Below are 27,835 nucleotides of genomic sequence, written 5' to 3'. Positions count from 1 at the left end.
GACTTAGTCTGCAACAAGCCATATTTTCTGGCAATCACTCAACTTCACTACTCATGTTGTTTCTCCAGGGTGGCTGGGGGAAGACGGGGTGGGAATTGCCAAATAAAAGTGGCCACTGTGGCATGATTCTGGTAGGCTTAACTATTATGCCAGGGATGCTCAGACTGGGATCCAGTTTTCGTTCTAACAGGAATTCCCAGATGTTGTTGACTATAACTCCCAGACTCCCCAGTCAAAGGCCATTACACTGGGGATGCTGGGAGTCGTAGTCAACATCTGGGAATCCCCGTTAGAGGGAACACTGCTTGGATCCCCAGCTGTTGCTGGACTTCAGCTCCCATAAGGCTGAGGGCCATTGTGGCTGGGGAGTATGGGAGTTGAAGTCCAGCAGTGTGTGCCAATGGTCCGTCATTGCCACCAAGCTTTGGACTGCTCTCCCGGCCGGCATCTGCTCCTCAGCCTCCATCACAGTTTTTAGAAAACAAGTTTAAAAGTGTTTCTTCACCCAGGCTTTTATATGGGAGTACCGTTTCTGCTGCTGCTGCTTTGTGTTCTCTGTGTTTTTCTGGTGACACCTTAGCACATGATGAAGTGGGTTGTCACCCACGAAAGAGTAAAGTGTGCCATCGATTCGGTGTCAACTCCTGGTGCCCACAGAGCCTGGTGGTTGGTTTTTGGTGGAATACAGGAGGGGTTGACCATTGCCGCCTCCTGCGCAGTATGAGATGATGCCTTTCAGCACCTTCCTAGATCACTGCTGCCCAATAGAGGAGTTTCCTATACATACCCTTTTCTGGTGAAGCGCCGGCAGGGAGAGAGCTGAGGGAGGGGTGGACGTGCCCTCCCCCGCCCTTAGAGTCAACCCTGCCTTCAAACTTCCCCCACCTGGGGCTGTGCACATCCCTGCTTCTCCCATCTCTTCAAGTGACTTCTCTCTTAGCTGCTATTCTTGAAGCTCTCTTGCTTCTCTGCTGGGTGGTTCTCTGATCCTCTGCCTTCTGTGCTGACTTTTTCCTGGATGCATCAACTACCTGGCCAAAAGTCAGGCCCTCTTTAGACACCTGTGGCCCCCAAATCCTTCTCATCGGGTCTTTTATGGGTCGGGCTTTTAACTCAGACTTCTGATTGGACCTTTTCACAACAACTTTTTGACCAATGATGATCTGGCACTGCTGTGCAATCACCTGTTGGGGATTTCAGTCCTTCATTTGCATTTCTGGAGGGAATGTATGTATGTATGGTATGTTCTTTAACTTTGGTAAACCACCTTGGGATCGTTTTTAATGAAAGGCGGTATAGAAAGCTTGTAAAGACTTGGCTTTTTACCCAGGCTTTTACATAATTGTTTTTACTGCTGTTTCTGTGTGTTTTTACCTGTTGTATTGTTTTTATGCCTGTTTTTATATGTTTTTTATATTTTTTAGCTTGATGTTTTTATTGCCTTTTTATTGTATGTTTTAACTTTTGTAAACCGCCTTGGGGTTGTCTTTTAACGAAAGGCCATATATAAATGTAAAAATAAATAAAAATAAATAAAATAGAAATTTAACAATAAACAAACAAACAAACAAACAAACACCAGCGGGGACTTGAACTGACACCCTCTGGCTTGGTCGTCAAGCCATCTCCCTGCTGCGCAATTAGGTGGCTATCCACGAAAGCATATTAATTAATTAATTAATTAACCAACATATTTTTATATCACCCAAAACACAAGTCCTCTGGGCGGTTTACAAAACAATAAAAACAACCAATAAAAAGATTGACATATTTCAACAATTAAAATTTTAAAAAACTATTAATTAAAATTAAGGATGCTGTATTAAACCATCTTAATGGTTCCTATTTCTTTACAGGTACTGGCACAGCAGGGAAATGACTTGACTAGCAAGCCAGAGGCTGCTGGTTCGAATGCCCGCTGGTATGTTTCCCAGACTATTGGAAACACCTCTATTGGGCAGCAGCGATATAGGAAGATGCTGAAAGGCATCATCTCATACTGCATGGGAGATGGCAATGGTCAACCCCTCCTGCATTCTACCAAAGACAACCACAGGGCTCTGTGGTCGCCTGGAATCGACACCAACTCAACGACACACTTCACTTTACTCCATAGTAGTTTTTGTGTGTCTAACTTTTAAAAGCTTTTAAAACCCCATTGCAGATTTGTCCACTGCAGGTCTGGTGGTCATGAGAACACACTGAAAACTGCAAGTCTTGCAATGCTCTCACCCCTTTTCTGCCTCTAGGGGTGCAGACTGTGTCAAAAATCACAATGAGCATTTCTCCCCACTCCACCCCCTCACCTAGTGGTACCAACATCCCAGCTGGCTCATGGACTGTCTCTAGCCCCAACGGTGGGGATGAATCCAGGCTCAGCCTGACCAAGAAAAAAAAAGCCGTTTCCCAGGTTTCTTTTCCATGGGGTAAAGCTTTATTTAGGCATTGCATTAAGACTATTTGTACAGGGAAATGATTGACAAGAGGCAACTCAAGCCACGCCTTCGAAACATTTTCTGTCCTTGACATGAAAATGCAAACAGACTGCATGAAAAACAGACCCTTTCCAGCCAAAAACACGTGTCTATATAACCTTCGTGGTGCATAAAACAAACTCTGGGAAAACGCTGGGTTTCACGCTCCTGTATCTGGCGGATGCTCTGATGACCACCGCTCTCCCCTCAGATGCCGGGATGCTTTCCACTCCCACCTTTCTTCCGTTTCTTTCTATGCAGGTGTCGTTCTGATCCGCTTAGGCTGCTCTCGTCATCACTATGGAAGCAATCTTGCAAAAGGCAGCTGTCTGGAGACGCTTTGGCCATCAGCCTGTAAAGGAAAGCCAGTGATTTAGCCGGCCTGTCAAAAGCAAGCCAGGGCATAGATGGCGGAACTGGATATGCTGCGGAAGCAAACAGACAGAGAACTGTAGTGATAGCTCAACAGTAAAACATCGGCTTTGCATAAAGAAGGTTCAGTCCCTGACATCTCCAGGTAGGGCTGGGGGAAACTGCCTGAAACCTTGGAGAACTACTGCCAGTCAGTGTAGGCAATCCTGTGCTAGATGGACCAATGCTCTGACTCGGTATAAGGCAGCTTCCTGGAAGAGGCAAACAGAGGGACAAGCTACACAGGGGTGAAGAAATGTTGGCTCAGTTTATCAGCCAGACAAAATATTTTACTCATCAAGCTATGTGGGTACATTGCCCATCAGGACTTTTTTCACTGGTCAGGCATCATATTTCACTCGTCGTAGACTAGTGGATTTCTGCAGCCCTGAAGCTACACATTACTTTAAGCCAGGGCTGCTCAACTTCTGCCCTCCTGCAGATGTTGGCCTACAATTCCCATAATCCCTGCCTATTGGCCACTGGGGCTGGGGGTTATGGGAGTTGTAGTTCAAACACAGCTGGGGTATTTAGCAGTGGAGCAGGCCTACTTTAAGCAAAAGTTTTGCAGGTACCCAATTTCTTTTTAAAGGTCAATAGCAGCTGGTTCCCTCCCTCAGCAGGTCAAGACTGTGAAGGGGCTTTAAGCCTATCTCTGCAACAGTCCCTATTCACATAACCCTCCAATCCACAGCTGCTATTTGTCCAGACATTAGGATGCAGGGTCTTTCTCTGCATAGCACATCTGCTCCAGTTATGCGTGCATAAGGATCATAACATTCCCAGCTCTTTCGGAAACTGACGTAAGATATCAGCCCCTCCTCCAGGCTCTTTGAAGAGGAAGGAAAGAGATGTCACACCTACCAGCTGCAGGCTCCAAGAGGCAGGCTCTATTCCTCAGCAGCTGACTTGGAACTGGCGGATTTGGAGACCTGGATGATCTCCACGGAGGTGAACGCCTTCCCCGCCGAGACCCGGTGCCTGGTGCGCAGCTTGTTCAGGGCCGACTCGGCCATGCCAGCCCTCTCCTCAGCATCGTCCAGCTCATGCACCGTTTTCCGGTACCGTGCCTGGCTCTGGTTAGCCTGTTCCTCCTGCAGGCCGTTAATGCAAGAAGGGTTTTATTGGGATGAAACAGGCAATGTGAGAATCAAGCTAGCCAAGATGAGGTGGGTTGTCGTGGCTGGGGATGATGGGTTTTGTAGTCTGACAATATGTGGGCACCCAAGGCTGAGAACCTCTGCCTTAGGGGATATTATCCCAGTATTCCTTTGAATGAGTGGCAGCTGCACACGATTGTGGCAGTCCATTGTGAGATTAGCAGTGGAGGCAACCATTATGATCAGGTGACCAGGATGTGACCATATAGCCAAGGGAATCCCTAACTATAATTGTTGGGATGGGGGAACCTAAGAACAAACAGCCCTGCTGGATCAGGCCCTACGTAGTCCAGCATCCTGTTTCCCACAGTAGCCCACCAGATGCCTCCGAGAAGCCCACAGGCAAGAAAGTGAGGGCATGCCCTCTCTCCTGCTGTTGCTCCCCTGCAAATGGTCTTGCCTCTGAGGCTGGAGTGGCCTATAGCCACCAGACTAGTAGCCATTGATAGCCCTGACCTCCACAAATTTGCTGGTCTGATGGTAGCAAGCATGACTTGTCCCTTTAGCTAAGCTGAGTCTGCCCTGGTTGCATATGAATGGGAGACTAGAAGTGTGAGCACTGGAAGATATTCCCCTTCTTAGGGGATGGAGCCCCTCTGGGAAGAGCATCGAGGTTCCAAGTTCCCTCCCTGGCAGCATCTCCAAGTTAGGGCTGAGAGAGATTCCTGCCTGCAACCTTGGAGAAGCCGCTGCCAGTCTGTGAAGACAATACTGAGCTATTTAGACCAAGGGTCTGACTCAGTATACGGCAACTTCCTATGTTCCTAAATTTGTCCAAGCCACCTTTAAATCTATCAAGGCTAGTGGCCATCACCACATCATGTGGCAGAGAGTTCAACCGATCAATGATGTGCTGTGTGGGAAAGTACTCCTTTATGTTGGCCCTAAATCCCCTGAGTTCTGACATAGGCTGAGGTACATACGGCCTCATCGATCTGCCTCTTGTAGGTCTTCAGCTTGTTCTGCAGCTTCTCCACCAGCTCCTGCATCCGCTGGTTGGTCTTGTGGTCCTCCTCCGTCTGGAAGACCAGCTCCTTCAGGCGCCGCTCGTTCTTGTGCAGGATCTTGACTGTCTCCACATGGCGCTTCTGTTCAGAGTCCAGTTCGGAGTCCAGTTCTTTAATCTGAAAAGGAAAGAGAGGGTTGAGGTGATTGTGCTCCAGGTGGGTCAATTGCCAGATTTGTATACCACCTTTCATTTAAAAAATAAATAAATCCCAAGGAGGTTTACAGTATCTTCAAAATACAAATTTTAAAGATGGGAGGAAAGCTGGTCTTGTGGCAGCAAGCATGACTTGTCTCCTTTGATAAACAGGGCCCATCCTGGTTTCCATTTGGATGGAAGACTACATATATGAACACTCTAAGATATTCCACTTAGGGGGTGCGGCAGTCTGGGAAGAACATCTGCTTGCATGCAGAAGGCTCCAAGTTCCCTTTCTGCCATTTCCAGATAGGGTGGAGAGAGACTTCTGCCTTCAACCTTAGAGAAGCTGCTGCCAGTTTGTGTAGACAATACTCAGCTAGATGGACCAAGGGTCTGACTCTGGTATAAAGCAGCTTCCTATGTTCCTAAATATATTACACACTTAATAGAAATATTAAGTTTGTTGGGGCAGGTGTGGGGTGGCTCAGCTGTAGGAGGCTCCCCACCCTGGCCATTTGGAGGCTCCCCCGGACCTTGGAGGGCTGGGCTGGGTCCCCAAGGTCCGGGGGTTAGTGCGCCGCTGAAGGTGTGATGCTTTACACGCTATTTCCTGTCCGCCCACAACCAAAGTGGAGGAAGTGATGGGCAGTTCTGCTGGAAAGAAAACAATGGAGATGTGTTCTGACCCTGGTTTCCAGCTTCATGATGGTGCGTTTCCCGCCTTTCAGAGCCAGCTGTTCTGCTTCCTCTATTTTGACTTGCAGGTCCTTGATGGTGACCTCATAGTTCTTCTTGATCTTCTCCAGGTGCATGGAGTGATCCTGTTCCTGGCGCAGCTCTTCCGCCATACGGCCCGCCTGCAATGGGGTTAGGGTGGGAAGGGAAACAGGACTATCAATAGAGGTTATTGACAGAAAGCAGCAGACGTCAGAACCAGGTTTCCTGATACGAGGCCTCGTAAGCCAACACATTCAGACCAGGCCAGCAGGGAGGCATGTTAAACAGACTGAGCTGGGAGGGGACGCTGCAGTTCTGCAGGAGAGAAGAAAAAACACAGAATGCAGCGCAGGATTCATCTTCCTTCTACTAGGGGCAGAATTCGTTTTCCTGAGAATCTTGGCCTTCATTTACAAAACAACAAAAACCCAAGTTTCCAGTCTTTATGACTGCTAAGTGTGCTTTCTGCTGAAATTCCAGAAAGGTAGAGGAATTCGATCTCTTGTCATTGGGGGTGATGTTGAAATGCACTCCGTAGCGCCTTCAGCCCTCTGGACTAAATTACGGCAAGTAAATTATGCAAAATTAGATAAATTATGCAAAGTTGCCCTATTAGCCTAATTTATAAAGGATATCAAATTCAGCTTTTGGACCGGTTGCTTTGTTTTTCTTTTAAGCATGAAGTACACTCAGTGCTGGTGATAATATGTGAACTCAGTGGCAGACATCCAAACTCAGTTACTCAGCAATACCACTCAGGAGCTACAATAAAGGACTACTTAATTTCAATAGGACTACTTAGGAGCAATTTAGTCTGGCTATCAGCCATTTAATATAAAATAAAGCATTGCTCAGCCTTTAACCTCACAACGTAGGTACACAAAGGAATTGATCTGCATGTATCCCTCTGGAAACAAAGGAATTTGTCTTAATAATAGTCATTATTACCATAATAATTAATGATAATCGATTATCAGAATATTTCATTTATTTATAAAATAAATATTTTATTTATTTATATGATGGCATCTTATTGATTTGATAATAATTTTAATAGCATAGCATGATAGAATTTTGTTCTGACATTAATCAAGTCTTTGGAAAGGGACTGTGAAGTCTCTGATGTGGTGGCAGATCAAGGCCTCTGTGTGCCTGAGTCAGGGTGCCATGTTAGGCTGAGTCTAGGAAGACGCGAGTTCAAATCCCCGCTCAGTCAAGAAACTCACTGGGTGATTCTTTGCCAGGTACGTTTCTCTGACCCTAACCTACCTCACAGGGTTGTTGTGAGGACAGACATAGCCATGCTATGGGCTACTTGGAGGAAGAGTGGGATATAAATGCAAAAGTTTAAAAAATTAAAACAAACATAACTTGAGTACAACTTCCTTCCCTGCCTCCCTACTTTTCTTTTAAGCATTAAAAAAAAACACCATATGGGAGGAGAGCTGGTCTTGTGGTAGCATGCATGAATTGTCCCTCTTGCTAAGCAGGGTCTGCCCTGGTTTGCATTTGAATGGGAGGCTACACGTGAGCATTGGAAGATCTTCCCCTTAGGGGATAGGGCCGCTCTGGGAAGAGCCCCTGCCTGTTTGCATGCAGAAGTTCCCAAGTTCCCTCCCCAGCAGCATCTCCAGATAGGGCTGAGAGAGTCTCCTGACAACACTTGCTTAGATGGACCGATGGTCTAGCTCAATATAAGGCATCTTCCTCTCTTCCTGTGACTGCCTCGTTGACGGCCCAGCAATCTGCTGCCTGAGGCCACTGCCTTCCCGTGCCGCATGGAAGGGCCGCCCCTCCTCTGAGGCAGGCCCCAAGTATCGGGATGGGACTCACGTCAGTGATGGCTTTCTTCGCTCTCTCGTCGGTCGCTCGGAATTCACTGATGAGCTCCTCGTGCTCATTTGTGATGCGCTGCAGGTCGGACTCCAGCTTGCGCTTGATCACCAACAGGCTTTGGTTCTGCAGAGAGAAGAAGAGGCTAAGAAGAGAAGAAGGAATCTAACACATGGGGGACACAGCCTGCCCACCCAGACGTAGACTTTCTGTGCCCCCGCCCTCAATCTTCCCCCCTGCTGTTGCTGCTACTGCAGTAGATGTATCTATCTTCGTTTAGCCCGATAAATGAGCTCCGTCTGGTGCAGGCACCTCCTCCCACTCACCTCCCGAATGGCAACCTGGACCTGTCCCCTGCTAACTGAGCAAAGAGGCTCACTTTCAAACTTTCAAAAGTGGCGGATCTCGTTACTGAGCAGGGGGAGAGCAACTGGCCCTATCCACACCCAGCACAATATCCCTCCAGTGGTTGTTGCTGGTGTCCATCATACATTTCTTTTTTAGAGTGTGAGCCCTTTGGGGGACAGGGCGCCATCTTTATTTATTTATTTGTATCTATGTAAACCGCTTTGGGAACTGTTGTTGCAAAGCGGTATATAAAAGTGGTTGGAGAGGAGAGCTGGTCTTGTGGTAGCAAGCATGACTTGTCCCCTTAGCTTATTAGGGTCTGCCCTGGTTGCATATGAAAGGGAGGCTAGAAGTGCAAGCACTCTAAGATCTTCCCCTGTGGAAGATGGAGCCCCCACTGTGGGAAGAGCAGAAGGTTCCAAGTTCTCCCTCCCTGGCAGCATCTCCAAGATAGGGCTGAGAGAGATTCCTGCCTGCAACCTTGGAGAAGCCGCTGCCAGTCTGTGTAGACAATACTGAACTAGATAGACCAATGGTCTGACTCAGTAGATGGCAGCTTCCTATGTTCCTAGAAGCCTTGTTTTGTTTTGTTGTTGTTGTTTTTGGAGAGTAGAGCTGGTCTTGTGGTAGCAAGCATGACTTGTCCCCATAGCTAAGCAGGGACTGCCCTGGTTGCATATGAATGGGAGACTAGAAGCATGAGCCCTGGAAGATATTCCCCTCAGGGGATGGAGCCGCTCTGGGAATTGCATCTAGGTGCCAAGTTCCCTCCCTGACAGCATCTCCAAGATAGGGCTGAGAGAGACTCCTGCCTGCAACCTTGGAGAAGCCGCTGCCAGTCTGTGCAGACAATACTGAGCTAGATAGAACGAAGGTCTGACTCAGTATCTGGCGGCTTCCTCTGTTCCTAAACAGCCGTCGTATTTGTCATCCTCGTCGTCTCTTCAGTCACCTGGACGCTGAGCTCGTTGTGCCTCTCAGAGACCTCCACCAGCTCCTGCTCGATGAGTTTCCGCGAGCGCTCGCTGCTCTCCAGGCCAGTGCGCACTTCCTCCAGCTCAGTCTGCAGAAGGCTGAGGCGCCGCTCCTGGAGGTTGTACTGCTCCCGCAGCTCCTCGTGCTGGCGGGCGTCTTCGTCCATCTGGATCTGAAGGTCCTGTGGGCAGAAAGGGGGCAAAGGGATGAGGCTGCTTCTCAGGAGCAGAGCCCCTGTTGGGCATGCAGGAGGTCCCTGGCAGCATCTCCAGGCTGGGGCTGGGGGGAAACTCCTGCCTGGAACCTTGGAGCGATGCTGCCAGTCAAGGTTGGTTGCTTAAAACCAGCATTTTATAAACCTGGAAATGCACCGAGATAAGCTAGAATCCGCAAGGCAACTCCCGATTCATGTGTGGAGCGGGTCGCAGGATCTCGAAGGGACTTCGGGATAAGTTTGGCTGGTGGGTGAATGCACACACTCTCTCCCGAAGGAGATTTGGGGTAGAGGCCCATGTCTGTCAAGCTTCCTGGTGCAGTTCCCCACCTGGCCTCTTCCTCCCTCCCCTCCCCTGTGGTCCATCTCACCTTGATCTGCTGCTGGAGTTTCTTCAGCGTCTTGACCAGCTCGCTGTTGTTCTTGTTGGCGTGATCCAGCTGGATCTCCATCTCGTTCAGGTCTGTCTCCATCTTCTTCTTCAGACGGAGGGCCTCTGCCCGTCCTTTGGCCTCCATCTCTAGGCTGGACTGCAGGGACTCAATCGCCCGCTGGTGGTTCTTCCTATGGAGGGGAGCCAATGTGTATGTTGTTGTTTATTTATGATCTTAGATCAAACATCAATATACACAGAATATATACAGTAAAAAGAGAAAACAATAATGGAAACAAAGTCTAAAATGTCATCAAATATATAAAATCATGCATCTTTGACAGTAACCAATTGCTGTGCTCTAGCTTCTCTTAGTTTGGTCAATGTATAGCAAAATTTGTATATTTATTTATTGATTGATTTGATTTCTATACTGCCCTTCCAAATGTGGCTCGGGGCAGTTTGCACAGAGAAATAACACATAAATAAGATGGCTCCCTGTCCCCAAAGGGCTCACAGTCTAAAAAAAATTGCAACATTCCGGGAGCAGATGTCACCTAGTAACGCATAACAATAACAACTTTATTAAAACACTAAAGCAACTGACTAAACATACAATTAAAAACACATTACAACAGAAGATTACAATAAAATGCAAATGTGTTGTTAGGGAAGACCAGGATTCTCCAAGTCTCTTAGATAAAAGTTTCTTTATCCACATCCAACTAACAGAAGGCCTCCTCTATGTCTCTTGGCCTCCTTCGCCATCAGCAGTAACTCCCCTTGCTCATAGGAACATAGGAAGCTGATACAGCTCATACAGTGAGTCAGACCCTTGGTCCATCTAGCCTAGTATTGTCTACACAGACTGGCAGCGGCTTCTCCAAGGTTGCAAGCAGGAATCTCTCCCAGCCCTCTCTTGGAGATGCTGCCAGGGAGGGAAATCGGAACCTTCTGCTCTTCCCAGAACGGCTCCATCCCCTGGGGGGAATATCTTCCAGTGCTCATGCATGCAGTCTCCCATTCAAATGCAAACCAGGGCAGACCCTGCTTAGCCTTCAAAGTTGCTCTTCCAGTCCAACCGAAACATTTTAAATACTTGTAAACAACAACAACAACAACCCCTTCTTAAAAGGCCTGGGTGAACAGAAAGGTCTTTGCCTGGCGTCTAAAAGAAAAAAGTGACGACACCAGGCGAGCCTCTCTGGGGAGGCTATTCCATAGACAGGGAGCCATCACCAAAAAGGCCCTCAGGCCCTCTCCCTAGTAACCGCCTGTTTCACCTCATATGGCAGGGGCACTCGGAGCAGCTCCTCTGAAGAAGATCTCAAAGTTCGGGCTGGGACATATGGGGTAAGGCACTGTCTTGAGGTAACTGGATCCCAAGGTGAACCAGCATTTTAAATTGGGCCAAGAAACCGAGCTACAAATCAGGCACTCTCTGGTTTGAATCTTGGCCCTTCTGTGAACTCACTAAGTCATAAGTAAGCAGGACTTGAACCCGGGACCTCCTGCACGCCATCAGCCACTCTCCCACTGAGCTGCTGCTACCCCCTCCACCCGGGGAATGTGTTGTAGCAGGCAGTGCTCACATGTAGCCTCCCATCCAGATGAGAACCAGGGCAGACCCTGAACATAAGAACAGCCCTGCTGGATCAGGACCAAGTGCCATCTAGTCCAACTGGTACTCAGAGGCATCTTGCCTTTGAGGCTGGAGGTGGCCTCTAGCCCTCCAACTAGTAGCCATTGATAGACCTCTCCTCCATGAAGCTATCCAAACCCCTCTTAAAGCCATCCAGGTAGTTGGCTGTCACCACATCTTGTTGCAGAGAATTCCACAAATGGATTATGAGTGGTGTGAAAAAGTACTTCCGTTTGCTGGTCCTAAATTTCCTGGCCATCAATTTCATGGGATGAACCCTGGTTCTAGTGTTGTAAGAGAGGGAGAAGAATTTCTCTCTATCCACTTTCTCCACACCATGCATGATTTTATAGACCTCTATCATGTCTCCCCGCACTCGTCTTTTTTCTAAACTAAAACTAAACTAAAACTAAAACTACACAGCCCCAGGTGTTGTAGCCTAGCCTCATAAGAAAGGTGCTCTCGGCCCCTGATCATCTTGGTTGCCCTCTTCTGCACCTTCTCCAGTCCTACAATGCCCTTTTTGAGATGTGGTGACCAGAATTGTACGCAGTACTCCAGGTGTGGCCGAACCATCGTTTTGTATAAGGGCATTATAATATGAGCAGATTTATTTTAAACCCCCTTCCTGATGATCCCTAGTATGGAATTGACCTTTTCCACAGTTGCTGAGCATTGAGTCAGCACTTTCAACGAGCTGTCCACCAAATTGCTTAGCAAAGGGGCGATTCATGCTTGCTACTACAGGACTTTGCTCTTCACCCCATGTTCTTCTGCCTCTTGTCTGCAAGCTGTGGGTCTTCCATTATTGGTCATAGAACGAAACCATCCATCCATCCATTCCATTCACTATGTGCCTGCCAAGCACTGCTCTGTTCTCACCTGGTGGCTTCAAACTCCTCCTCCTTCTCATGGATCCGCCTGTCAATGTCGGCTTTGACCTGCGCCAGCTCCAGTTGGATGCGGATAAGTTTGCTCTCTTCCACCTGTCAGCAAGCGTACAAGCAGAGGCGTGGATGGCAGGCTCTTTAAGAGGCAGCCATGGTGGGTGACAATGACAGGGACCTCTTCTCGGTAGGCCAAGAGTTCGCAACCTCGGGTCCCCAGATGTGCTTGGCTACAATGGCCATTGTGGCAGGGAATGATGGGAGTTGTAGTCCAACATCTGGGGACCCAAGGCTGCGAACCCTTGCAGTGGGCAAGTGAGCCACCGTGTTCTGCCAGAAGGGCATCGTGGGTCTAGAATGCACACAGACGAGAGAGTTATGATGTCATGAATCAGCCCTTTAGAAATACGATGTATTTTTGTTTTTAAATGAAGGCCAAGATTCTTAGGAAAGTGAATTCTGCACCCAGTAGAGTTTACAGCCAGAGGACCTAGATGTCTCATAAATGCTTCTGAACAGAAGACTCGTATAAGAACATGCACTAGATCCCTACAGTACCTCCTGCTCAGTGCAGGAAACTGCACCAGCATCCTCAAAAGGTGGCCACCCAGCGTTGCTGCTATGAGAATTCGCCAACGGATCTTGGCAACTCATAGGATATATGCAATCTAATTATTTGGGCTTAATATGATACTGTATGTATAGATACAGTATGTAAAGAGGAGAAGAAGAGGACAACCAGCACCAGATTACGACAGCAGTGAATGCACCACTGAGAGACCTTAAAGGCCAAGTGGAAGACAGATCATCCTGGAGAGAATCTATCTATGTGGTCGCTAAGAGTCAACACCAACTTGACGACACTTAATCAGTCAATCAATCATGTATATAAACATCTGTATGTATGTAATGTTGCATTATGCTGGTCAGAGGCCGTAATAAAGATACTCCTCCTCCTCCTCCCTAGCCTGAATCTGTTTCCTTCCACACGCAGGTTCATTCTAGTCCCGTGCTCAGAAGTGACAGGGAACAAGTCGGCTCCATCTTCTGTGTTGAAAACAGGCTGGGGATCACAGGGAGAACCAGGCCTCAGTCCCAGTTCCCCCAAATGGGAATCACAGCAGGCCTATTCACAGCACTGCTTGGAGCCAATACAGAAAACGTTTTCATGGTTATGACTATATAATTAGTGTATAACCCTGTCTTATATCTCTCAAGACCCAGATGCCGATGCTGAACAGCTTGTCAATATCCCTTGCAAAGTCAGAAGAGCTACTGCTACTGAAACGATGGCTCATGAACCCAGCTGCCTATTAAGATGATCTGGGGAGTTACAGTTATGGTTGCCACCGGTTATGGTTGCCACCGGCCCATTTGGTGGCAACTCAGGGCCAGGCCTTCTCTGTGGCTGCCTCAGGGCTTTGGAAGGCTCTCCTTGTTAAAACAAGAGCTTGTCCATCTCTGACTGCTTTTAAAAAGACCCTCAAGAAACACCGGTTTTCTCTGGCTTTGAACCGAAATTAATTTTAAACTCTTTTTTATTCCATGAAATGGTTTTAATTTTAAAAATTCTGTTTTATATGGGTTGTGTTTTGGATTGTGTGCACCGCCTAGAAAGACACATATCAGGCAGTATATAAATATGATAAATAAATATAAATGTTTGTTTTAGTTACCTCAAGGGAAGACTCTGCTTCCTCCAAGGCCACCTGCAACTCATCCTTCTCAATCTCCAGTTTCTTCTTCATCTTCTGAAGCTCGTACACACTTCTCCCTCCCTCGCTCAGCTGGTCAACCAGATCTTTAATCTCCTCTGGGGAGAGAGGCAAGATACACAACAGAAAATATTAAATATGAGAGCTAAATTCCGGGACTGTGACTTGCAACGGTGGCACTTGTGGCAACACCCCACCCAGGGGATTGTGGGAGAAGCTTCTAGTCCCTCGACATCACTCTGCACTGGCTTTATTTCCCCCAAAGACTGTCGTGTGAGCAGACGTGTGCATGCAGGGAAGCAGAAGGCGGAAACCCATTCAACTGAGCAAAATGTATTTCCTCGCCTCTTCTCCCAAACTGATGCCAAAAGGCAGGACTCTGAGCTCCACAGTGTGCAGAACAGCCGGGCAATCTGCCAGCCTCATGAAAGGCATCACTAAAGAGGCAGGTTATAGCTCAGAGTGGTTACAGCTGCACCAGCTGAATCCAGCATAATTTAATTAATTAAAGGATTTCCCTCTGAGACTGCAGACACTCACACAAATGCCCAGCCCTCACAAGGCACCAAAACGTTGCCAGTGGCAGGAGGCCTTTGGGAACATGCCCCTTTAAGGCACCAGGGGGGTATGACTCGAACCAAGGACCCCGGCAGTTCTGGCGCCTTATCTTCCAAGCCATTGGGGTGTTTCCACTGCAAGCTTAGCAGACTCTGCTCCATGCTTGGAGGGCGCCCCCTAGGCTGCAGTCCCAGCCTGCCTGAGCATTCCGTCAGCTGATCCCAAGCAGCAAATCCCTGTACACCAGACCCTCTGAAGTCTGAGCCAGTTTCTAGACCTCATGGCCATGAGCACATGAGGGCAAATGTGTGGACAACGCCTGATGCAATCCCAGAAGCCAGGGAAAACAAGCGGAGGAGGATTTCTAGTGGTTGGGTGGGGGCAGTGCCTCTATATAGTACCTTCCCAAACAGCACCTTCCCAAATATTCTGTAACCTGAGCATGTTATGCAGATTTTGCACAGCTATACATGTTTGCATTATGCAAATATGAAATCTGCATAATCGATACAGGTTACGGAAGGGGTCCTCAAACCAGAGTCCCCAAATGTCGTTGGACTACACTCCCCACCACCCACAGCCCCCATGGCAGGGGATGATGGGAGTTGTAGTCCAACGTTTGGAACCCCGGTTGGAGGACCCCTGGGTGACAGAACACAGCTTACTTTGGAGAGTGCAGAGTACTCACAATCCAACCACCAGCCCCCACCCCAGGCAGGGATACTTGCCCTGGAGGGTCTTGTTCTCTTTCTTCACAGACTCCAGGTGCTCCAGAGCTTCCTCATAAACCGTCTTGAGCTTGAAGTTCTCCGTCATGTACATGCGGCATTCCTTCTGGGAGTTGTCCACCTCCAGCTGCAGCTCCTCACACTTTTGCTGCCACTCAGACAGCATCTTGTCAAAGGCCCGCTGCTTCTTGTCCAGGACGGCGCAGGCTGCGTTGGCCTGGGGCGGGGGGGGGGAGGAGATGCTCTGCCATCACTCGCCTCTCCCCACCACCCATGGTCCTCTCCCCCACCCCCAACTCCTCATCACGTCTGCCTGGCACCCTCCCTGCCCCTCACAACTCAGCGGGCAGCTGTTCACGGGGCCGGCAGGCTTTGTGGGCCATGACCCTTCATCCAGAAGCAAGATTAAAAGACTATCTTGTTAGGGATTACTAGCCGCTTTTCCTCTGCGGTTGCAAATCTCCCTTCCCGCCCCCCGCCCCCCCCGACAAGTAGGCAGGAAGTGGTGAAGGATGAACTCTGCAAATTTTGGGTTTAGATATGTCCTTTTAGGCCCCGATCCAACAACTCATAGTTATATTTTGGCTATTGGGGGAAACTAGGAATAAATACATTCCTACATAATGGGAAGCAAATATCTACCATGAACAGCTCCTTGTCAGTAAGGTTGCTCCAGTTGTGGAATCCTTTCCTCGAGCACATTCATTAATTAGCAGAGAGCAGGGATTCTCAACATTCAGTCCGCAGATGTTATTGGACATCCATAATCCCCAGCCCTCAGTGGCCTTTGGTTGGGGATTCTGGGAGTTGAAGTCCAATAACATCTGGGGACCCAACTTTGAGAATCCCTGGCACAGAGGACCCGGGCGAGGGCATCCCCTATGCTTTCAAATACGTAGGAATTTATTTATTCCCAATTATTCCCACTAGCCAAAATATAACTATGGGTTGTTGGACGATGACCTAAAAGAAAATACCTAAACCCAAAATTTGTATTATCTAAATATCTAAACCCAATGCATCCTGCTGTAGGTGTGCAAACATTTACCACGTCAGCATTTATTTTGTTCTAATGAAACCAGCAATGCTGTCCCTGACTAATTATCACAATGATCATTCATGGATCACTGATCGCAATGAGGGGCTGAAGCTTGATGCTTCAACCCCTCACTACCATCATGGTGATCATAGACAGGAACATAGGAAGCTGCCTTAGGCTGAGTCAGACCATTGGTCCATTGAGCTCAGGACAGGATTGGTCCATCTCCAACAAACCATGTTTCTAGTCCTTATGGTTGCAGAAAGATGCTAGCGCAGGGGTGGGCAAACCTGGCCCTCCAGTTGTTGTTGAACAACAATCCTCATCACCCCCAGGCACAATTTATTGGGACTGGGGAAGATGGGAGTTGTAGTTCAAGAACAGCTGGAGGGCCAGGTTTGCCCACCTCTGTGCTAGCATCTTTCTGCAGCCAGAAGGGCTGCGTGGTTAACCTGACAAAAGCTCTACCTGATGGATGGCCAGCCTGCAGGCAGCCCAGCTCTCGGGCAGGAGCCACTCAAGATGCCTCCTTCGGCACCCCACTGGCTCATTAGGATGAGCAGTGTCTGTCTGCCCCCTTAAACCAACATGGCTGCGAAATCTCCCAGAGGTCCGAGAGCTGTGCTGCCTGAGCAGCGGAATCAATTCCCAGCAAGGAGAGCTGGACTTGTGGTCATGAAATGTCCCCATTGCTAAGCAGGGCCCACCCTGGTTCCCATTTGAATGGGAGACTACGTGTGAGCACTGCATTCCCCTGAGGGGACAGGGCTGCTCTGGGGAAAGAAACTGCCTGCTTGAATGCAGAAGGTTCCAAGTCCCCTCCCTGGCAGCATCTCCAAGATAGGGCTGAGAGAGATTCCTGCCTGCAACCTTGGAGAAGCCGCTGCCAGTTTGGGTAGACAATACTGAGCTAGATGGACTCATGGGCTGACTTAGTATATGGCAGCTTCTGATGTTCCTCCTTCCAAAAGGCCAGAGGAATGCATGGAATTTCCAAATGGCCACTGGCCATTGAGTGCATTCTATGGCCACTTGGAAGGAACCAGAGCTTTTCAGTCTGGCATTCCCACCCATTCATTTTAGTTCATTCCCTCTAAAGCATCTGCTTTGCGTGCAGAAGGTTCCCAGTTCCCTCCCTGGCAGCATCTCCAAGAACGGGCTGAGAGAGATTCCTGCCTACAGCCTTGGAGAAGCCGCTGCCAGTCTGTGTAAGCAATACTGAGCTAGATGGACCCAGGGTCTGACTCAGTATGTGGCAGCTTCCTCTGTCCCGGCCATGCTGGAGGCCCTCACCTTCTCAAGATCCAGCGTGAGGTCTTCCACTTCCATCTGAAGCCTCTGCTTCGTTTTCTCCATACTGGCCGCCCGGGCCTGTGCGGACTCTGCTGTCTCCTCTGCCTCCTGCAGCCGGGCAGTCAATTTCCTCCTGTGAGAAGATGGCAAGACAGGGAAATGCAAGTCAGCATTGCAAAGGAGGTCATGGGTATATGTGTGTGCGTGCGTGCGTGCGTGTGTTTGTTCGTTCGTGTGTGTGTGCGTGCGCACGCATTGGGGCAGGGGGTGGGGGGATGTCAGGTGGTCTTCTTCCACAGCAAAGCTGCCACAACAAAAACTCAGATAACCAGTTCTGTGTTGTGACTCCTATGGGGTGGGGCTGTAGCTTGGAGGTAGAGCATCTCCTTTGCAGGCTGAAGGTCCCCGGTTCAGTCCCTGGCAGCATCTCCAGGTAGGGCTGGCAGAGACTCCTGCCTGAAACCTGGGAGAGCTGCTGCCCGCCAGTGCAGACAGTGATGAGCTAGATGGACCAAAGGTCTGACTCCGCATAAGGCAGCTTCTTCTTATGGGGGTGCGGCTGTAACTCAGTGGTAAAACTCCTGAGTTGCATGAAGACCTTCCCAGCTCAGGTTCAGTCCCTAGAAGCAGCTCCAGGTCGGGCGGAGAAAGACTCCTGCCTGAAACTCTGGAAATCCGCTGCCAGTCAGTGTAGACATTCAATTCTGGGCTAAGAGGACCAAGAGCCTGACTTGATACAAGGCCGCTTCCTGAGTATCTTGCTGGCTTTTATATCTCTTGGGAGACATGGGGCCATGGCTCAGTGGTGGAACTTCGGCTTTGCATGCAGAAGGTCCCGGTTTCACTCCCTGGCAGCATCTCCAAGTCAGGTTGGGAAAGACCCCTGCCCGAAACCCTGGAGAGCTGCTGCCAGTCAGTGTCAGCAATGCTGAGCGAGAAGGACCAAGGGTCCTGCTCAGCAAACAGCAGCTCCTGGTGTTCCTCTTAAAGAGGGGAACACACATCTTCTTGCGCTCCTCCTAAAACCTGGAGCCGGCCTCAACTCTGGCGGCCCCCCTTCACATCCGGCTCACTTGGTTTCTTCCAGCTCCTCCGTCCTCTGGATGGCATCCGTCTCGTATTTGGTCCTCCAGGTTGTCACCTCAGTGTTGAGCTTGGAGACCAAGCGTTGCAGCTCCGATTTGCCCTCGTGCTCTTCCTCCAGCTGCTCTTTGATCAGGTCAAGGTCATGCTTGGTGTTGGCCAGGCTGACCACTGCCGTGCTGCGGGACTAAACAACAGCAAAAAATTATAATAATATTTCAACAAAAGTCTCCACAGCGGTTTACATTGAGAAATAACAAATTAATAAATAAGATGGATCCCTGTCTCTGAAGGGCTCACAATCTACATAGACTGGCAGCAGCTGCAGTTCAGAAACATCTGGAGGAACCCTGGTTGGGAACCACTGTTCTAAGAGGAGGCAAGGAGTCACCATGGACAGCTCCATCTCAGTAATGGCACTACAGTTGTGCATACACACACACACACACACACACCCCCGTCATCAATTTTTAAACTTCTAAAACCAGGTCAGCAGCCATGATGGATAGCAGAAGCATAACAAAGAACAAGGATAAAAACCAGCAGAACATTCTGTCAACTGGATCCGTCTGCCCCGGATGCTGGGGGCAAAACAAAAGAAATCTCTAACCCATCTCTGAAAAACCTGAGTGGCTTGCTGTGCCTCCCTTGGAAAACGGTTCTACAAGGCTGGGGCCATAACAGAATAGGCCCTGTTTCTCCCGACAGCCAGGTTTGCACCCAAGCCTGTGGATGTCCCCACTTTCCAAGGCAGGCAACCTTGTCACTCCAGCGGTTGTTGAACTACAACTCCTATCAACAATCTATTGTGGCTGGGGCTGATGGGAGTTGTAGTTCCACAACCACTGGGGTCACAAGGTTGCCCTGCCCCTGTTAGAAGATGAAGCAAATATCCACCATGGACAGCTCCTGGTCAGTAAGGTTTCTCCCGTTGTGGAATCCTCTCCTCGAGCACATTCATTAATTAGATACTGATCTAATTTTTTTATTTTTAATTGTTTTAACCTTTTAAATTTTAAATTGTTGTAATGTTTTAACCTTTTTAATTTGTTGTTTTTATTGTTTTGTTGTAAACTTGCATTTTGGGCGGTATTAAAATATGTTAATTAATTAATTAACCAGGCCCTGTCTGGTTTGGGATCAAGCCGGCCATTGTAGTTGGGGATGATGGGAGTTGTAGTGCAGCAACATCTTGGGACCCAAGGTGGGGACGCCCGGATCTAACCCATGAATCCACTAAGCATCAGAAACCCCATTTTTGTTATTTGGTTATCTCATGTCCGAATGGTCTTCACCTTTGACTCTTCATCCAGTTGCCGTTTGAAGTCATCCACTTGGGAAACGAGAGACGTCTTGACGCGTAGGATCTGGTTGAGCCGTGACTGACTCTCCTCATGCTCCCGGCTCAACTCGCTGTTCTCAGCTGTAGGGGAAGAAGAAAGGAGGACTTAAGGGAAGAAAGGCCCCCCGAGACATCCTGAGCTTCTAGCTTCTTCTCAAGGGAAATGGAAGCACGGTGAACATGATACCATTTCCCAACAATGGAAGTTTTCCAAGTGGTTTACACCGCAAAAAAAATATAAAACAACGGTTCCTGTTCCCAAAGGACTCATAGAAACCAAAATAGGCTCTCAAACTCAGGTGCTCAGTTGTTGAATTACATCAATGATGGGAGTTTTAGTCCAACCACCTCTAGGGATCTAAGGTTTGATATAAAATCAAATTAGTATATAGAAGAGAGATATACATACAACACACACATATATCTTGATATAAAAGAGAACCACCTCTTAAAAGATGTCTCTTTGCCCAATTAACAGGAGTGAACAGTACCTCTCTCTCTCTCTCTCTCTCTCCCCCAATGCCCACCCCAGAATCTTTGACAATGCACAAGGGCTACATGGAAAGTGTTTAGGGTTCCCTTATCAAGAAGCCAATGTGGAAAGGGTCCCATGAAGGTAGCGAGTTTGAAGATCCTTGCCACAGGCACCAAAATATGTAAAGAGCACAGCTTTCACCCAGTTAAAGAAATGCAATTGATTAATGATATATGGTTTTTATCCATTAAATCTGCCTGCATTTGCATATGAGAAAAAAAATCATTCTAAACTGGGTTTTTAAAGGATGTCACGTGTGGTAGCAAGCGTGATTCTGGAAGGGGCATTCTTCATTCTTGCTCCTCAGGAGGGAATACTTTTTTATAAAATTATGTTTGCCAACTACAGGTTTTTTTTTTAAAGATACGTGTATTAACTATAATAATATGTTTTGTATAATCTTCTGGTGGATTAATCAGGGATCACCTATTTTTAGACAGTCAAAATGTGTTTAATCCATTACTGACGTAATTGACTAAATTTGGTTCAGAGGGAGAGAGAGAGAGAGAGAGAGAGAGAAGGGAATCTATACTGGAACATAGGAAGCTGCCTTATACCAAACATAGGAACATAAATAGGAACATAGGAAGCTGACATATACTGAGTCACACCATTGGTCCACCTCGCTCAGTACTGTCTTCACAGACTGACAGCAGCTTCTCCAAGGTTGCAGGCAAGAATCTCTTTCAGCCCTCTCTTGGAGATGCTGCCAGGGAGGGAAAATGCAATTCCCAGAGCGGCTCCATCCCCTGAGAGGAAAATCTTACAGTGCTCACGCTTCTAGTCTCCCATTCATATGCAACCAGGGCAGACCCTGCTTAGCTAAGGGGACAAGTCATGCTTGCTACCGCAAGACCAGCTCTCCTCTTCAGATGAGCCAGACGACCAGGATCAGTGTTTTCTGACTGGCAGCGTCTCTCCAAGGTTTCAGGCAGGAATCTCTCCCAGCCCTACCTGGAGATGCTGCCAGGGACTGAATCTGGGACCTTCCGCATGCAAAGCAGATGCTCTACCACTGAGCTATGGCCCCAATCCCCATCTACCTTGCAGCCGGGTTCTAATAGCATTGATTTCTGCTTGGTTCTTCTCCATCTCAGCCAGCCTAGCATTAGCTTCTGAAAGATTGTCTTCCAATTTGCGAACATGAGCATCGGCATTTATCTACAAAAACACAGAGCAGAGGCTATTGTAGACAATAATCCACACCTTCTTTCCACACACCCCATCTCCCCCACAACAGATGCAGCACACCTATGAACTTGTCCAGACGGTCGGTTTTCTAACATCTGGTGTACTTATAGAGGTACTGGTTGCCAGAACCTAAGGGGTATACTCGTGGGTCAAATGGGCCAATTAAGACAAAAATGAAAACCTTTAAAACTATTTACAACTAGTTGGGTTTAAAAGCTTGGGTGGAGGGAAAAAAGAGGCTTTGAAGGACTTTTTAGAAGTTGTCAGAGATGGGGAGGCCCTTATTTCAGCTGGGAGTGATACTGTGGCTACTGCTGCTCTGTGGGAAGTTTGTGCAGGACTGGGGTCATTAGAGCAGCCCTGCTGGATCAGGCCCAAGAAGGCCTATCTAGTCCAGCACCCTATTTCACACAGTGGCCCACCAGATGCCTCTGGGAAGCCCACAGTCAGGGGGTGAGAGCTTGTCCCCTTCTCCTGCTGTTGCTCCCCTGCAACTGGTATTGAGAGGCATCTTGCCTCGGAGGCTGGAGGTGGCCTCTGGCCCGCAGACTAGTAGCCACTGACAGACTTATCAAAATGGTTCTTCATCCATGTGCAAGCCCAGCTTCCTCCCCGGTTTGTCGTTTACAGGACAGACACACATACCAATGAATCAAACCCGGTTCATCCCCTGGTCTTGCTCCGCCCCTATTCATCAAGCAGGTGACATCACAAACCAATGAGATTCTCCCTCACTCTATAAAACTCCCCAGACCAAGCAATTTGTCTCCCCTGGTGGGAAGGTCAAACCGCCAATCGGCCTCCATCGGCTGCTTCTTCGGTTACATGCTTTGCCGCTCGTCCATCTACCAGCCTGCCTGTTCATCAGCTTCACTGGTTCTGCCTCCTTTCGGACGGCCAGCATAGCTTCATTTCCCACCGGTTTAGCAGGATGTGGTTCCCCCCCGCCCGCTTCCTCCCCTTGGGCATACCTTGGATTTCTGGATCGTCTCCACGTTGGCACTGAGGTCCTCTATCTCCGCCTTCATGACCTGCTTGTCTTTCTCCAGCTTGGACTTCACCCTCTGCAGATTCTCAATGTGCTCGGTCATTTCCGCCATGGCGTCTGTGTGCTTCTTGCGCAGGGTCGAAGCTGTGGCCTCGCTCTGCAAGGCGGCCTCTTCCAGCTCTCGCCGCAGCTTGAGCAACTCAGCCTCACGCTTACGGTTCTGATCAATCTGGGAGCAGAAAGGCAGCGTGCAGACCGTTAGTCTCTTATCTGAAGCAAAGCCTAACTGCATTGGCTCATATTCTTCCCTTAAGCAAGGGATGAATGGATCCCTCTGCCCCTTGGATCTCTCTCAGCAAATCTAAATAATAATTTATTATTATTATTATTATTATTATTATTATTATTATTATTATGCATTTATATTCCGCTCTTCCCCCAAGGAGCCCAGAGCGGTGTACTACATACTTAAGTTTCTCCTCACAACAACCCTGTGAAGTAGGTTAGGCTGAGAGAGAAGTGGCTGGCCCAGAGTCACCCAGCTAGTTTCATGGCTGAATGGGGATTTGAACTCGGGTCTCCCGGTCCTAGTCCAGCACTCAAGCTCCTTGGGGCAGCAACCTATCTGTAAGGCACTTGGGGGTGTCTCCAGCTAGGGCTCTTTGCATTCTGACTCTGGTGTCTTACACTCTGTACCACCAATGGCCCATTTCCATGACCTGGAAATAGCCTAGCAAACTGAGCTCCATGCGCTGAGAGCGCCCTCTAGGCTGCAGTACCAGCCTGCTTCAGCATCCCATCAGCTGACCCCCTAGGGCCAATCCCGGCTTACTAGGCCCTATATAAAGCCCTTGCTTTAGAGCTTGGTCCTCAGTCTGAACAACTTGTCTCTTAAGGCAAGGAGATTGTCTAAATTCCTGTTCCCTTTCCCGGTTTTTGAAAAATGATGATTGTCGATGGTTGTATTTCTCCTTAATAGGAAATGGCAGGTGGTATAAATTCCAACTCACCTTGTTCTCCCCTATGCAAAGGCAAAAAAGAAAAAAGAAAAAGCAATTCATCTCTCTCACCCTTGATTTTTTCAGGGAGTCCAAGATCACCTGAAAAAGCGATTCTCAACTTGTGGCCGACTCACCAGCTTTCAGCCTCAGTTTCTCAGTCTGTAAAATGGGAAAATAACCTCCTTCCTTGACACACACTCACTTGAGCAGTAGTTGCTCCTCCGGCTTCTTCCAGTCGGTCGGTGAGTTCCTCCAGCTCCCGGGAGAGATCACTGCGCTGCTTCTCAATCTGAAGGAAATCGGCATAGAAAGATCTTAGAATTGCTTTCTCCTAGGTTAAATACTCTTAAATTTCATAAATGCACACATGGAGAGGGAAACAGCTAGAGACCCATAACTGGAGCTGTGTGATGCAAAATCCCGGGGATAAAGTTGAGAGCACTCCAAAGCAAATGGAGCAAGATCTGAGCGGTGCCACCCTCTTCTCAGAGAGAGAAACGTGATGTTGGGCATGATAAGCCTGGCTGGATCCAGCAGGCCTGTTCTTATGTCCTTTTCCAGGGAGTGACTTATCCACTAAACTGGGAAGCCCAAGCTGAGAACTTGGTTGTGACTAATGGTCTTCCTATTTGCTTCTGTATTACCTTAGGGGTCCCCAAACATGGGTCCCCAGATGGACTACAACTCCCATCATCCACAGCCACAAAAGCCAGAGGATGATGGGATAACATCTGGGGACCCAAGTTTGAGGACCTCTGTCTTACATGTTTACCCCACCCTTCCTCCGGGCAGTGTTCATAAGCCTGTTCCCCAACAACCTTGCGAGGTAGGTTAGGCTGATAGGAAATGACTGACCCAAGGGTCAGCCAGTATGTTTTGTGGCAGAGCGGGGATCGGAACCAGTTTCATTCGTTGCCTACAGAAGCATCGGCTTACCTTGGCTCGCATCGCCCGCTCAGATTCGAGTTCTTCCTCCAGTTCTTCAATCCGGGCCTATCGGAAACACACGCAAAGGCAATTCAGGGGGCAACATTTAGAACTAGAAGGCTCAAGAGATCCCCATCAACCCCAAGTGCAGCCTGTGTGAAGCTACAGTTCCTCGGGCATCATGACGAGGTGACCCTTCCCACCGTCCAGTGCCCCAGTGGTAGGGTTGCCATATTCTGGCTTTCCAAATCCGGGCACCTAATTTGCATATCATGCAATTTGCACAAATTTGCATATTATACAATTTGCATAAATTAAAGTTAGAATTAAATTATATTATGCAAATTAGCTTGGAAATACTTTCTGAGCAGAAGAGGGACTGCACGCTTGGCTCCATCACTCCATGTCTACAAGGGCTAGAGCTTCGCTTTCTTTTCTTTTCTTTTTAAAATGAAAGCTGAAATCCAGGCGAATCCGGGTGGGCTAAGCCATCTGGGATGGGTGAGATGCTTAAAATCCGGATGAAACCTGGAATTCCGGGGACATGTGGCCACTCTACCCAGTGGTGGTGAAGTTCCCTTCAAGGGAAAGGGAGCCCTCTTGAGCCCCCACACCACCTTTGGAAGCATGCACGGAGTGCTGGGAAGTGTAGCCCTTCCCAGCACTTTCCTCATAGAGCTCCCTGTCTCTTAAAGGGCCCCCCCAGCACTGAGAAAAACACAGGACTGTGTGGAAGTCAGCCTAGTGGGAAATGGCTCTCCCACTGAAGGGTGGTGTGTGTTTTTTGGCCAAAGTGGCCCCCACTTGAGAAACAGCGAAGATCACAGCCTTAGCTGAAGCACACTGGATGCCAAGCCAGCTCAGCATAGGCCCCTCCCAGCTTTTTCGGGACTACAACTCCCTCTAACAGGGATTCCCAGAGGTTGGGGACTACAACTCCCAGAATCTCCAAGCACAAGCCATTGCAGCAGGGGATTCTGGGAGTTGTAGTCAACAACATCTGGGAGTCCCTCTTCGAGTGAACTCTGCCCTTATCTCCATATTGTGGCAACCCTGAAGTGTCCAGGAGGACATACCTTCTTGCAGCTGCCTCTTGATAGGCAAAGGCTGGCTTTATGTTGCTAAATAAAGAGGGTTATGGGGAAAGGCGACCAACGCAGCCACACACAACCCAAGGGTGCCGCCCTGAGCCCCACTCCTACCTGATGCTCCTTCAGTTTCCTCTGCAGTGTGGCATTCAGCGACTGCTCATCCTCCACTTTGGAGGTGATGGAGTTGATCTCCATGTCCCTCCTGCAAGGAAAGATGCAACAGGCTGGTTAAAGCAGGCGTCCTCAAACGTGGGCCCCCAGATCTTGTCGGACTACAAGTCCCACCGCCTTCTGCTGTGATGACCACAGCAGGGAATGATGGGATTTGTAGTGTCCAGTCGCATCGGAAGACCCATATTTGAGAAACACTGGGTTAAAAGATTCTGTCAGTCCTGTGGCAACACCAAAGCTCATAACTGGGGCTGCATATACTCCAAGGCCTGGTCTAAACATGTAATGGAATGAGAGGGTAGAATGAACCACTTCAGGCTGCAGGTGGGGTGTGTGTGTCATTTTTATAAATGGTCCCCTGAATTTAAACTGCCCCCTAACCCCACAAATAGAAAACCAGCACTAAAGGCTGGTTGAAATTTTCCCTATGATGTGCTTGTTTTCCATCGGTAGGCAGGTTTGTTTTTCTAACATGGACGGGGGGTATTCAAAAACGGTATGCCCCACTTCCAGTTTCAAAGGGTACAACAGTCCACTTTACCAGCTCAAATTCTCCCACCTAACATTGCTCTTTAGCAGTGGGCTAAACAATCCCACAAGCCAATGAATGGCGTAGCGGGGAAATAACTTGCCTAGGGAGCAAGAGGTTGCTGGTTTGAATCCCCACTGGTAAGTTTCCCAGACTATGGGAAACACCTATGTTGGGCAGCAGTGAGATAGGAAGATGCTGAAAGGCATCATCTCATACTGCGTGGGAGGAGCCAGCGTGGTGTAGTGGTTAGAGTGCTGGACTAGGACCGGGGAGACCCAAGTTCAAATCCCCATTCAGCCATGAAACTTGCTGGGTGACTCTGGGCCAGTCACTTCTCTCTCAGCCTAACCTTCTTCACAGGGTTGTTGTGAAAGAGAAACTCAAGTATGTAGTACACCACTCTGGGCTCCTTGGAGGAAGAGCGGGTTATAAATGTAAAAATAATAATAAAATCACCACCAGCCAATTACAAAAAGCAGCTTTACTGGGAACAGCCTATATTCTGCGACAATATCTATAACAATTGACAATAAAATTCAGCCATCCCAGGTCCTTGGGAAGGACTCGCTGTCTGGATAAAACAAACCAGTCAATAACACCTGTCTGACTGTGTAAACAAGAAATAATAACAACAACAAAACACAAAGATCTACAAATTGAAATTGAAAGGCTGTGGCAGAAAAAGACCAAAGTAATCCCAGTGGTAACTGGCACCCTGGGTGCAGTTCCAAAAGACCTTGAAGAGCACCTCAACACCATCGGGGCCACAGAAATCACCATCAGCCAATTACAAAAAGCAGCTTTACTGGGAACAGCCTATATTCTGCGACGATATCTATAACAACAACAACATTGACAATAAAATCCAGCCATCCCAGGTCCTTGGGAAGGACCCAATGTCTGGATAAAACAAACCAGTCAATAACACCTGTCTGACTGTGTAAACAAGAAATAATAATAATAATAATGGTCAACCCCTCCTGTATTCTACCAAAGACAACAGCATGGCTTTGTGGTTACCGAGTGGACACCGATGGCACAACTTTGCTTTACTTCAAACAATCCCACAAGAGCTGAGTTCCCAACCTGAGTTGCCAAGTCTTGACCATTGAATGCAACCCATGCATCCCCAGACACTCACTTCTTCACCACCTCCTCCAAATCCAGCTTGGCTCTTTCCATCTCGTTGAGATTTTCAATGGTCATCTTCAAGTCACCTTCTGCCTTGCGGCGGGCCTTCTCCACCTCGGCCCGGATCTTCTTTTCTTGCTCCCAGTTGTCCTCCAGCTAGTCGGAAGAGCCAGCAGAGAGAGAGTGATCAGACTCAAACCATGCAGCAATGAAAAGGATGCAGACATATTGATGAGATAAGGCACTCTGCGTGCTACAGGAGCGGTACAGAATATTATTCCTGTTCTTGGTCATCTGTCTGTTGATTCCTTACGGCAGAGCTGCACAAC

General features: G+C 48.5%; 1 protein-coding gene across 5 annotated transcripts in view; it reads right to left on the bottom strand.

The window, feature by feature from the left end:
• Positions 1–2,412: 2,412 nt before the first annotated feature.
• Positions 2,413–27,835, bottom strand: part of LOC128336660 (myosin-16) — a 69,427-nt gene continuing 44,004 nt past the window's right edge. For all 5 annotated transcript variants that reach the window (XM_053276658.1, XM_053276660.1, XM_053276655.1 and 2 more), the window contains 19 exons: positions 27,517–27,662; positions 25,784–25,874; positions 24,591–24,647; positions 23,857–23,943; positions 22,637–22,882; positions 21,518–21,635; positions 19,893–20,020; positions 18,588–18,784; positions 17,515–17,647; positions 15,183–15,399; positions 13,858–13,994; positions 12,177–12,280; positions 9,651–9,843; positions 9,043–9,246; positions 7,743–7,868; positions 5,879–6,049; positions 4,969–5,169; positions 3,750–3,979; positions 2,413–2,826 (listed from right to left, as the gene is read on the bottom strand). In XM_053276658.1, the coding sequence (XP_053132633.1) occupies positions 3,776–3,979; positions 4,969–5,169; positions 5,879–6,049; positions 7,743–7,868; positions 9,043–9,246; positions 9,651–9,843; positions 12,177–12,280; positions 13,858–13,994; positions 15,183–15,399; positions 17,515–17,647; positions 18,588–18,784; positions 19,893–20,020; positions 21,518–21,635; positions 22,637–22,882; positions 23,857–23,943; positions 24,591–24,647; positions 25,784–25,874; positions 27,517–27,662 (2,760 nt within the window). In that variant the 3' untranslated portion in view covers positions 2,413–2,826; positions 3,750–3,775. The remainder of the gene's footprint in view (positions 2,827–3,749; positions 3,980–4,968; positions 5,170–5,878; positions 6,050–7,742; positions 7,869–9,042; positions 9,247–9,650; positions 9,844–12,176; positions 12,281–13,857; positions 13,995–15,182; positions 15,400–17,514; positions 17,648–18,587; positions 18,785–19,892; positions 20,021–21,517; positions 21,636–22,636; positions 22,883–23,856; positions 23,944–24,590; positions 24,648–25,783; positions 25,875–27,516; positions 27,663–27,835) is intronic.

This window comes from Hemicordylus capensis, chromosome 13 (genome assembly GCF_027244095.1).
Source record: "Hemicordylus capensis ecotype Gifberg chromosome 13, rHemCap1.1.pri, whole genome shotgun sequence".
Lineage (NCBI taxonomy): Eukaryota > Metazoa > Chordata > Lepidosauria > Squamata > Cordylidae > Hemicordylus > Hemicordylus capensis.
The sequence above is the reverse complement of the archived record's forward strand: the minus strand, read 5'-3'. Positions and strand labels throughout refer to the sequence as shown.